We start from the raw sequence: 12,328 nt of genomic DNA, 5'->3' as shown, positions 1-12,328 counted from the left end.
ACCCAAGTGCCTTCTCTGCCTGGCAATGTCACTCCTCTTGCGCTCTCATCATTCCTGATGGATTCAGTAAACATCCCTGTGCAGCACGCAAGTGAGACTGGAGGGAGCGGGCAACCCTGCCTGATTCCTTGGATGGGGGAGCTATCTGTTTCCCACTCTTTAATTTGAACTGCCCCTCAGATGTACATGCAGAGTATTTGATACAATCCCAGATTCCCTTCTCAAAGCCCTTTTTGCAAAGCACGCCCGTCATGTCGAAACCCTTCTCCTGGTCTAAGCTAACCTGAGCTGAGGGGTTTTGAAAGCTTGCTGTTTGGAGGGTTCAGGCAATCACCAATCTCATTAAAGACAGGTCTGATTAAAAGTTTGTTTCTGAGAAATACCAACAGTCTGGATCTGAGGTCAATCTATATACATTATTGTTAAACTTAAAATTGACATCTGCTGATTGCCAGCACTAATCAAAGATACCTTTTTGTATACAAATTGCCAGAGTCAACCTATCGCCACCAAGCAACCATTGATGATGAAGCAGTTTCCATGGAAATCTTAGACACTGCAGGACAGGTGAGTTAATGCAAAGCCCAAGATCATTGATAAACTTGTAAAATTATTTACCTTATTGATGATGTTTTCTTGTACTTTATCCTCCCTGCATGCATGCTTGAAAATGTACCAGAAAAAGGTATGGGAACTATGAAACTATTTGTGATGTGGTAATTACAAAAGAAATATAATTAGTATATATTTTTAAGATTAGCATATATTCTTAATCCCTTGATAAAGTGAACTCATCACATGGCAATTTGTTAATATTTCGGCGTATAAGATGACCCTTGAAGCACCTAAAAAAAAACATGCCAAAAAACAAGGGTTGGACTTAAAGGGCAGATTCAAAAACGTAACCTTAAAATTCTACTCAAAATAGCCCTTGATTGTTTCCATAATCCACTCAGACCCCACACCCTACAACGAATATTTAAGCTACCGGTATATTAGAAAGAGTTTTTATTGAGGGGTAAAAAGAACAAAGACACATCTAAAGTCCTTCAAATTTGGTATCACTCTCATCATCTGAGGTAAAGAACTCAGCAAAGCACATCCATACTCTCACTGTTTATGACTTTAGGATCAAGATCTTTTGAGCAATTTTTTTTGTCGTATTACCAGATTTTTTTCCTGTTCAAGAAATGGCTGCACCAGCCTACTGTACATTTAAAATCTCTGCTGTGTTCTGGGTTTGACCTTGCCCACTTCAGTGCCTAGGCTCTAATTTTATTTCTTGCGATGATGTAGCGACCTTGCCTCTGTTCGAGTACCTATTTGGAGTTTTCCGACTCTGGCCAACGAGCATTGTTTCTTTGGCATTTTTCTTAAAATATCTTCATTCTTTCTTCACTCTCTTACCATCTTCTCAGTGATGTCAAATGTCCTTGTAGAGACACAGATGGTAGATTCCTTGGCCACTTCAGTGACTTTGAACTTAAAACTTGCTTCACGCGTTCTTCATTTTGCTGGAGGCTCCATGATAACACCCGTCTTCTGGCATGGTCAACAGCTCAGTCAACACACGTATTTTATTTTATACACCCGATATATAATAAAACCATGACGTTCAGGCTGAAATTGGGGACTCCTCTTATCTGAAGGCTGTCTTATCTTATATGCCAAAATATACGGAGCTGCTGTTGTGTTCAAACAGACACATGTCCACATACACATGTGAAGAGTGTTGTGTTTTTTTTTAACTTGTTCCTTGAAGAAGGGCTCAAGTCTGAAATGTCAGTAATATTTCCTTAACTCCTGTGAATGCTACGAGACTGGCCAAGTTGGTCCAGCTTTTCTGTGTTTTTTTATGTACTCATGTGGACAGGTTTATAGAGATAGGATTGGATATTTGTTGCACCCAAATTAGAGGCTGCATCCCATTTAAATCAGATTTATTCCCTAAAACAGAACTTCTCTAAAGGATTTTTTTTGGTCCTTATGGCCTCTAAATATTGGGCAAATATTTGTGAACGGAAATTTTCATACATAAATTGTGTGTAATACTATATTTTTGATTCAAATTCTACCATTATACTAACCTGCTTTAAAAAAAATCATCTTTAATGAGGGGGAAAAAATGTTCCCCGCCAGCTCAAGAACCACTATATTCTTAAAAGTTGACACTGGCATTTGGAGCGGTAATGAAAACTTGGTGTGAAGGGTCTTAAAGAAGGAAATGGAGATTGAGGGAGGGGATTCCATAACCCACAACCACTCAGGCTGAAGATTGTTATTGCTGGAAAGGAGGAGTAGGAAGGTCTGTGAAAAGGACAGAATTGAAGTGGCTATATTTGTGGAACTCCAGAATGCTAGAGGTAAGGTACCAGAAATGCTGGAGGAACTCAGCAGGTCGTTCAGCTTCCATAGGAGGTAAAGATGTATGACCGACATTTTGGACCCGAGCTCTTCTTCAAGTACCTTGACCTTATAAATATACTGTATATCTTCACCTCCCTATGGACGCTGTGCTCCTCCCAACGTTTCTGTGTTTTCACTACAATCACACCATCTGCAGACTTTTCCTGCTTCACTCCACTAGAGGTAAGGTTAGCATGACTGAAGTGGATCTTAAACTCAAGGTTGGAAATTGGTGGAGCGGGGACATAGTTGTCATGAGTACAAGTTGAATGAGATTGCAGGTTAAGCTAAAGGCAGCAGAGTTTGAATGAATTCAAGACAGTGAAGCATGAAGATGAGAAGGGAGTCAGAAGAACCCTGAAATAGTCTTGGCCAAAAGGTTAAAGAACAAAGCATGGCTGAGAGTTTCTGGACTGCACAGACTGATGTACAGCAGCAGATATTTATTCTTATGGAGGTGGAAATTGTTGGTCTCTGATGAAGATTTTAACGTACAATTTCTTGATTTTTAATTTTTGATAAGACACTGAGCTTCAGGGCATCACTTACAAATGCTATTTTGGTCACTAGCAACAATTACATGTTTACATCCTGTACACAGCTTCTTGTATAACAATCTAATCCTTTTTTCCTACCATCATGTGATCATCAGGATTCAATCATATCCTGCCTCCAAAGAATGAGATCTTTATCAGTCCTTATCGAGTGCACATTATTTATTTACTGCCAACACTGATACATGCGACATGGAAAGGAGCGTTTGCGTATTCAGTAACTTCAAGGCCATTTTAATGCTCCCTGATAGTATCTCCCACAATGAAGCAGAGAACAATTGGCTTTGACATTTAAGAATCTGTCGGTTGTGGTGTCATTTTCCTGGTGGTGGACTCATTGGAAAACACCTTCAAAAACTGGAAGGTTGAAAAATGTAGTGATTACACCGATACTTAGATATTCTGTCTCCAATAACTCTTTGCTTTTCTCATGCACGTTATTGGATGTAAACAGATAAAGGCATAGACCTGCTGCATTGCACACCTTTGTTGTGTTCATATCATCTGTGAGAAGTTTTCATTCGTGTCCGTGCCATGCTTTGCTGAGTAATTTTGCTCTTCTTTCCCTCCCTTTTTGATGCTTCTCTAAATCTTGCAGCTCCTCTGATCAGATGGGTTATTGAAGTAACCATTTTAAAGAGCTCACTTTCATCATGTGTTTGTCTTCCAGGAAATTTGGAGTTTGGTTACACTGAATTGATTATGAATTTAATCATATCAAGACTGTAATCTAGATTGTTTGTGGCGATGGAATTTCAATGCAAGAACAAGGACATTTTTTTTTTACACTGGTTTGGACGCACACATCCTTTTTCAAATGACCCATCAGATGCTTTTCCGGATACAGGCTCCCACTAGGTTAATGGAGTCCATGTATTAATTTACCATCAAACTTAAATGATGTGGCTTGTGTTGAAAGTATACCCTGCTTGCCTAGTACCATCTTGCAGGGCAGTGAGCACACAGCTTGCTATTATTTTATCGTTTTAATAATGTCATTTGGTCCATCGAGCTCCTGGGGAACAATCCCATTGCCCTTCTCCACCCACTGACATAAGCGATTCTCAATGTTCAACTCCACGCTGGTTTAAAAAGTCCATTTTCTCAGTTGCTTTCCAACCGAATGACTGCTGTGAAGATCATGTTCTGTAAAGGCATTACATGAAGCCGCTGGTTCTTGTATTCCCTTTGCAGACTTAAAATCAAGATTGTCTCAGCTGTCCTTAAAATTGCCTACTACATTTGTGGCCTCTGACTAAAACAGAAGGCTCACAACCTTGTTATTTTTAAATGTTGGCTGAAATCCTTACCTATACATTCGGAGACCCGGCTTGGAGAGGATTCAAATTCTGTATTATTGCATCATAAATATCATTTTAATGGTTGATTGTTTAAAAAAAAAATCACAAACAATGAGCTAGATTGAGCAAGAAACATTCTTCATCATTCAGGAATGCTTCAGACACCACAGGAATGCATCCAGCTTTTACTGCCTCTTGTGTCTTGCCTCGTATGTTACTGGGCCAAGCTCAATGTGACCTACATAATCGCTTCTCCTAAGTTTTGAGAAGGCACTTAAAGCTCCCCGGGCCACTTTTATTTGGTTTCCAGAGATCAGCTTTGCGGTTTTCTTTTAGTTTGAGGAGAGAGGAGCAATTATAACTGATCATTTGGATTTATCTTTCTCTTTTTGATTCCTATTCTGTGCTCTCAGCGGGATATGGTACCTCACTGGAAGACAAAGCATGAAAGGCCTGTCTTTAACACCCTTCATGTTTTTTTTAATGTGTACTTTGTAGCCTTACAATGCTTAACGGTTAGCCACTGTTATAACCAATGTAACTAAAAAGTACACAGTGAAGTCAAACCAGCAACAATAAGATAATAAAAAGCATCGTTGACAGGTCAAGACATCTTTATTTGTTGTTCATACCATACATTGCATGCTAAAGAAGAGATAGCATTTCTCCAGGACCACAGAGCAGATTTACATAAATATAAGTTAAAATATTAAGACTTACACAATAAAAGTCCAAGATATACTATCCACATTTGTTTGGGAATTCAGGAGCCTGATGGCTTGGGGGAAAAAAACTGTTGCCCAATCTGGATGTAAGGGCCCGAGTGCTACAGTACCTCCTACCAGATGGCAGAAGGGAGAACAGTTGAACAGTTTACATGACGGGTGCTTGAAGTCCTTCACACTGTTTATTGCCTTTCGCCTGCATCGTGTGCAGTAGATGTCTATCATGGTGGGAAGAGGGCCCGCAATGATCTTTTCCGCTGACTTCACTATCCCTCTGCAGGGTCTCATGGTCTGAGGTGGTCCAGCTTCCAAACTAGGTGGTGTTGCAATTCCTCAGAATGCTCTCAATGCATCCTGTGTAGAATGTAGTGAGGATGGAGGGTGGGAGATAAACTTTTCTCAGCCTTCGCAGGAAGTAGAGGTGCACATTGGCCAAACACTGAAGAAACTTCTTGCTCAACAGTAGTAATTCCAGGCAATGAGTCCATGGAATCAATAAGAGTGTCCATTTTGGTTTTGAATTCTGTTCCTCTTCAAATCAGTTATACCCTATAGTTTGTTTAGCAAGCCAAGTCAAGAAATCAGCAACTTAATTATTGCTAGGTCTAAATCTGAGTCTGTCCCTTCCCAGAATGACCACAGATATCTCACCCAGTTTCTTTTTTTTAAATTTTTTATTTTTCACACCATAAACCACATTGACCAAGATACATACATTTTCCTTTTCAAATATATACAGTGTTAATGGTGGGTAGGGATGGGCAATGAATATTAGGCTTGCCTGAGAAGACTGCATCTCATCAATGAACAATCTTAGGTGAATAGAACCATGCAACAGAGAAACAGGACCTTCAATCCTTTTAGTTTGTGCCAAACTATCATTCTGCTTAGTCCCACTGACCTGCACCCAGACCATATCCCTCCATACCTTTCTTATCCATGTACCTGTCCGATTTTGTTTTTGTAAATGTTAAAATTTAACCCTCATTCACCATTTCAGCTGACTGCTTGTTCCATACTCCCACCACTCTCTAGGTGAAGACATTCTCCCTATTGTTCCCCCCTAAACTTCTCCTTTTCACCCTTAGCCCATGTCCACCTACCTCAGTGGAAAAAGCATACTTGCATTTATTCTATCTATAGCCATCATAATTTTGTATACCTCTATCAAAACTCCCCAGATTCTTCCGAGATGCTTGAATAAAATTCCTAACCCGTTTAACCTTTCCCTATAAGTCAGTTATTTGGGTTTTCTTTTTGTTTTGGTTGTATCCGCATAATGTATTTTCACTTTTTGTTGTATGAAGCACCACTCTCCACCTGCCTAAGTTCTGAACTGTATATATCTCACGTCCAAATCGAGGAAGCATCATCTTAAAATTAGAACTGCATCATTTAGAAATGAAATCAAAAAGTGAAATTTAGTTGAAAGATGGAAGCAGCAGTCTTAAAATACCTTGGATTATGTTGAAATTTCTAAGCCCAACGTTGGCTGATTTTTATCAGGTGAGTCTAGCAAGGCATGTGGAACCAAGGTGAATTGAATTATGATTTAATATTTTCAAGGCGATGAATAGCCATTCCCTAGTTGTCACCAGTACTCTACTGACCGTCATACATACATAGACGTACACAGCATGGTAACAGGCCATTTCACCCCACGAGTCCGTGACGCCCATACTGTGGTGTATGTTTAAATTTAAAATTTAAATTTAAAAAAAATTAAGATCTGCTTTGATAGCAGTAAAAGAGGAATTGCAATCAATATCATCCTCCATGATGTAACAAAGCCTTGGGCCACTAAATTTCAGTGAATGCTGAGGAAATGACAATAGTTTAATGCCATTGGCCTCATATATTTGGTCAGCTTATGCTACTTTCATTGATATTATGTGGTTAAGGTCTTTCAAAAGAATTCCTGTTTAAGTCAATGTGGATCAACTCAGCTCAAAATATTTTATGCAAGTTGGTTATGAAGGCTGCATTGAAATGATTTTCTGATAAATTCCATAAGAAATCTGAAAATTCCCCATCAGGTTTGACTGACTGGATAAACTTCCTTTATGGGACGGAACTTCAAGGCTGTGTTACAGTAAAATTTCATTAATCCTTGGAAATGCAGATTTTCTGGAATGATGGCTATCATTCCTAGTAATGCCCCCAATTCATTTTCAATTCACCTTTATAAAATGATATAAAATATCGTAATGAATTTTCCAGTGAATGTGGTTAAAGAATGCACAGGAAACTGGCCCTGATGAGTCTCCAGAGTGTCGGAAATGGGGTTCCGTTGAATTTCAAGGGAGTGCAGGAATGTGACACTGGTCAGATACACGGGAGCATGGATTCTGAGGCCCCAGTGAGCTAAATGTCAATGCATTTGTACATTATACTGAGGACTATTGTCATATTCATAAGTATAATGTAAAAGGCAGGTAACCAACAATAGTATAAAGCAGTGGTTCTCCACATTTTTCTTCCAACTCGCATCCCACTTTAAGTAATCCCTCTGCCATAAGTTCTCTGTGATTAATAAGGGATTGCTTAAGGTGGAATGTGAGTGGGAAGGGAAGGTTGAGAATCACTGCTGTAGACCTGAATTGTTAATGAAATATTTTGCTTGAGAAAAATTGTTATTGGCCCATTTCCTTCGCACATAGCAAGTCAATTGGGTACGGTTAAAACAGTGGTTTTCAAACTTTTTATTTCAACCAAATACCACCTTAAACAATTTCTTACTAATCACAGAGCACCTATGGCATAGGGCTTACTTAAAGTGGCATGTGAGTGGAAAGAAAACGGTCGAGAACCACTGGTATAAAGTAAATGCCGACAATATGCCAAGACTGAAAAAGAGATAACTCTAAAAGGATAAATAAATAAACATTCATGGTGTTTGGCTCCTGGCACAGATTGGTCATTAATTCTTAAATCAAGTGGTGTTTCATGTAGAGTATATGTAGTTATGAGATGATGGTTTAATTTCTGTATTCGAAGACCAGTAGTAATCTCAGTGTTTGTTCAGTGTGAATAGCATCTAACTCTGGCATTACTTTTCAGGAAGATGCCATTCAGAGAGAAAGTCACATGCGTTGGGCAGAGGGCTTTGTCTTGGTTTACGACATCACGGATAGAATCAGTTTTGAGGAAGTGATTTCATTAAAAAACTTCCTGGATGAAATCAAAAAGCCAAAGAACGTGACCCTGATTCTCGTGGGTAACAAAGCTGACCTCGACCACTCCAGACAGGTCACCACAGAAGAAGGGGAGAAGATGGCTACGGAAATGGCCTGTGCTTTTTATGAATGCTCAGCTTGCACTGGAGAAGGCAACATTAATGAAGCCTTCTATGAACTGTGCAGGGAGGTGAGACGCCGCAAAATGATTCAGGGCAAGACAAGGCGGAGAAGCTCTACAACCCACGTCAAGCAGGCCATCAACAAAATGCTGACTAAGATTAGTAGTTAAATCTCCATGCTGGAGAGAAAACTTTTCTGAAACTGAAGAATACTTAGAATCATATCACGTAAATAGGTAATAAGCAGTTAGGGGTGGTAGCTTTCCACATCGCTTAAAATCTGTCAAACAGACAAAGCCCAGCATCCATCCGTCAGAAAAAAATCTGGTGTTCTGTAATATTATATACCATATTTAAGAGTGTGTATCAGGTTGATAACCCTTGCTGTGTACAGGTTTATTGATAATTAAGATTGGTAAAATATGGGGGGGGGGGGGGGGTGGAATAACGCTTTTTAAATCTTATGATGGGTGTACTTATTTTTTCTTTAGTTCAACCAAGGTTTCCAATTCCATTTGAGTTAAAAGGTGTGCTATGCGCAGGGTATTGGTCCGCAGGTAAGAGAAAAAGATCTCGCCTTCTGCTGCAGTCTCTGGCTGGTTATGACAAGTCTACGGATCAGGTTGGCCTGGAATTCAGTACCCAGTCTGTGCTGCGGACACTAAACTCAGCAGGCTTACAGTAACTGGCGGCAACCCCTGAGTTAGGGTGCTGAGAATGTTCCTTTGGCCCCTACTCCCAATTGCTCATCGGCAGCCCGTGCGAGAAGTATCTGTTCATTTTCAGGACTGGATTTGCTTGTGATTTATCTCTACCCATCCGACTCCAGATTTATTGTCAGGATACAGACATGACATCACAAACAACCCTTTTTTATCTGTGGGCCAGGCAGAATTTCTACTTATCCGGTAGTTGTACTCAAGAAAAGATATGCATATAAAAGAGAGAAATGTAAACAAAGAAGTAAATGTAAACAAACAGTGCAATATAGATAGAATAAAACAAATCCTCCCCCTCTTGATAGCCCCTCCTGCCCTTCCCATCCATTTATAGTCAAGCTGACCTACTGTTGCACTTACTGATAGAAACATTGACCAGTTTTGCAGAAAACTGAAGAACCGTCATCTCCCACTGATTTGGATTCTCACCTTCCAGCAAGGGCTCAGTGGGAACAGGGCAAGATGTGGAAAAATTATTCATTGTACATTGATGTAATGAATGAACAGAGGAAAGACTTTCAAATTGTAAATATGTGTGATCTGTGGTTTTTAATATTAGATCCAAGCTTGGCTATCTCTTGGCTTGTTTACACAACACTGCAAGATCAATATGAGCCTGGTGTTTTTCATTAGTTGGTGTGTGGTTTGTCAAGCTTTTAATGAGATACATTAGGTAAATTAATCAGTTCTTAAAGTAGCAAACAACTTCTAAATGATGTAGGTTTATAATGTTCTGTGTAAGTTTTCTCACAGAAAAAAATTTATCTGTTACTTTTCAAAGTAATGTTTCAAATAATTTTGTTAAGGAAGTCCAAATGAATTGAATAAAATTGAAAAATAATATTCTTGTTAAATCCCACAGATTACATCATTAATACATCACAAGCAGAAACCTCTGTCAAATGGCAAAAAATATCCAATATGTTTTGTTTCTGAACTTGTTTATCTGACTGCAGGAAAGATTGGTTTTCATATACAATGGACTTTCCAGAACATTCCACGAATTAAATAGTACAAAAACTGCCTCTGCAAATATTTACTGCCGTGTTATGGTTGTAACTTGCTTTTTCATGTAAAATAAATCTCAATATATTTACTATTCTTCAAAATATTTGGTTAGCTAAATAAGTGTACACATACTTGTGTTCAGATATGTTCTGACTTGACAAGTGAGATCGGATCTGATGGGAGAGGTATGACTGCCACAGCGATTCAATAGCTTTCAGGCTGCAGAGAAGCCTGGAGATATTTCAGCGGATCAGTAACGAGGAAGGCCATTTCAGTTCATGGTGCAGCAGATAATGATATTCAAGAACTGACAATCTGATCTCTTGATCAAAGCCTTGTTTTTTGTGGCCCAATTACTTGCACGAGGCAAAGATTATTTTGTTTCTTTGTTGGAATTAGCCAGGGTCGTTAGCTCAATTCAAGTTGAATAATTTCAGTGTATAAAATGGTATGGTTTATATTTTAGATTTAGAGATACAGCATGGTAACTGGCCTTCTTGGCCCACATGCCACGCCACCCAAATACACCAATAAACCTACAAACCCCATATGTTTTTGAAGGGATGGAAGAAACTGGACACCCAGAGGAAAACCACGCAGATATGGGGAGAATGTACAACTCCCTACAGATAGTGCTGGCTTCTATCCCAGATCGCTGGCACTGTTATACCTACCATTACCTAATCCTGCCACCCTATTTTTTTCCCCTTTCTTTACATTTATCTTAACGGAGAGCTCTATTGAAGTACACATGGCCGGCGCAGCTGGTGGGGCCGCTGTCTCGCAGCTCTAGAGACTCTAGTTCAATTTTGACCTCCTGTGCTGTCTGTGTGAACTTTACGCATACTCCTGTGACTTCATAGGTTTCCTCCTCCAGGTGCATAGAAGACAAACGCAGCAGAGAAATGGCCATCAACCCACCTTGTCTGCACCAAACGCGAGGCAATTGAACTATTCCCATAAGAGTACACATGGGTCTGTATTCTATACCAGTGGTTTTCAAACTTTCTTTCCACTCACATGCCACCTTAAGTAATCCTTAGATGCTCTGTGAGTAGTAAGGGATTTCTTAAGGTGGTAGGTGAGTGGGGAGGGAAGGTTGAGAATCACTGCTCTAGGCCCAATTTTTTTTTAAACTCTAGGCCCAATTGTTACTGAAATATTTTGCTTGAGAAAAATTGCCATTGGCCCATTTCCTTCAGAGTTATGAAACTGTGCACATAACGAATCAATGAGGTACGATTAAAATAATGGTTTTTGAACCTTTTCTTTACGCTCACGTACCACTTTAAGCAATCCCTCACTGTGAATGAAAAGAAAATGTTTGGAAACCACTGCTCTGTTAATGTGCTTTTCTCAATGTGTCATACCACCTTCTCTGTTAGTGAATGCCAGGCACCTACCACTCTGTGCAAAACAAAAAAGCCCTTCAAATCCTCTTTAAACTCCACCCGACCCCCCCTAGTATTTGACATTTCCACCCTGGTAAAAATACTTTGTTTACCTATCATTGCCTCTCATAATTTTATGTACTTCTTTGAGATTTCCCCCCTTAGCCTCTGAGGTTCCAGAGAAAACAATTCATCTTTGCTTCCAAGCCTACCATGTGGCTAATACCCTCCAAGCTGTTAATATTCTGCTGAACCTCTTCTGCACCCCTTCCAAAGCCTCCATATCCTTTTTGTAATGTGGCCACCAGATCTGTACAAATACACCAAATGTGCCCTATCCAAGGTTTTGTACTTGCTGATTTCCCTCCCACAATCCAAACATGTGCAGGTTGATAGGACAATTGGGCACTACCCCAATGGGTAGTGAGGGGTGGAATCTGGAAGGTGCTGACTATGTCAGGAGGATCAGAAATGAGATTGGATGATAGGATTTACACAGTGGGCTGAAAGGCTTGTTGCCATTGCTGTGTCCCCTTTGACCCGATCATGCATGGCTTCTTGTTCTAGGGATTAAGGATACCAGGCTCCCACCTTAGTTTTATGGATTCTGAGGTGGCCTGTGAGAACCACAGCCTCTTGTCACAGATGGATAAGAAGTTGCTTCATGCAGCAGGCAAGTGCACTTCTGCCTCATACCAATGCATGGCCTTGAGGTAAATGGGAAGTTTACAATTATTTTGAAGGAGGCTATTTTCTTCTACCTCTTCCCATGAAAGAGCTGAGAATTGTATGTAGTTCTGGTTTGGCATTGTGGCAGATGTTTAGATGCTTAGAGGGAGGTTTTTTTAATGCAGGCAAGGGTTAGCAATTTAATTTCTGTAACCACTCTTTCAGATTTAAGTGAACTGATATTGAATTTCTATAGA

At 39.8% G+C, this 12,328-nt stretch overlaps 1 protein-coding gene and 1 long non-coding RNA gene across 8 annotated transcripts in view; one reads left to right on the top strand and one right to left on the bottom strand.

Annotated features, from left to right (window-relative positions):
* The window catches only part of rerg (RAS-like, estrogen-regulated, growth inhibitor), a 61,596-nt gene extending 51,484 nt beyond the window's left edge, over nt 1-10,112 (top strand). For both annotated transcript variants that reach the window (XM_069908866.1, XM_069908867.1), the window contains exons 4-6: nt 494-567; nt 8,047-8,520; nt 9,866-10,112. In XM_069908866.1, the coding sequence (XP_069764967.1) occupies nt 494-567; nt 8,047-8,454 (482 nt within the window). In that variant the 3' untranslated portion in view covers nt 8,455-8,520; nt 9,866-10,112. The remainder of the gene's footprint in view (nt 1-493; nt 568-8,046; nt 8,521-9,865) is intronic.
* LOC138748520 (uncharacterized) overlaps nt 1-10,217 on the bottom strand; it is a 28,442-nt gene extending 18,225 nt beyond the window's left edge. For 2 of the 6 annotated variants that reach the window (XR_011348095.1, XR_011348094.1), the window contains exon 1: nt 284-461. This is a non-coding gene — a long non-coding RNA (uncharacterized lncRNA). The other 4 variants (XR_011348096.1, XR_011348098.1, XR_011348092.1 and 1 more) reach the window with 4 other exon arrangements.
* Nucleotides 10,218-12,328: the final 2,111 nt, after the last annotated feature.

Source organism: Narcine bancroftii, chromosome 13 (assembly GCF_036971445.1).
Source record: "Narcine bancroftii isolate sNarBan1 chromosome 13, sNarBan1.hap1, whole genome shotgun sequence".
Lineage (NCBI taxonomy): Eukaryota > Metazoa > Chordata > Chondrichthyes > Torpediniformes > Narcinidae > Narcine > Narcine bancroftii.
Note: the sequence above shows the minus strand (reverse complement) of the source record. Positions and strands in the feature narration are given on the sequence as shown.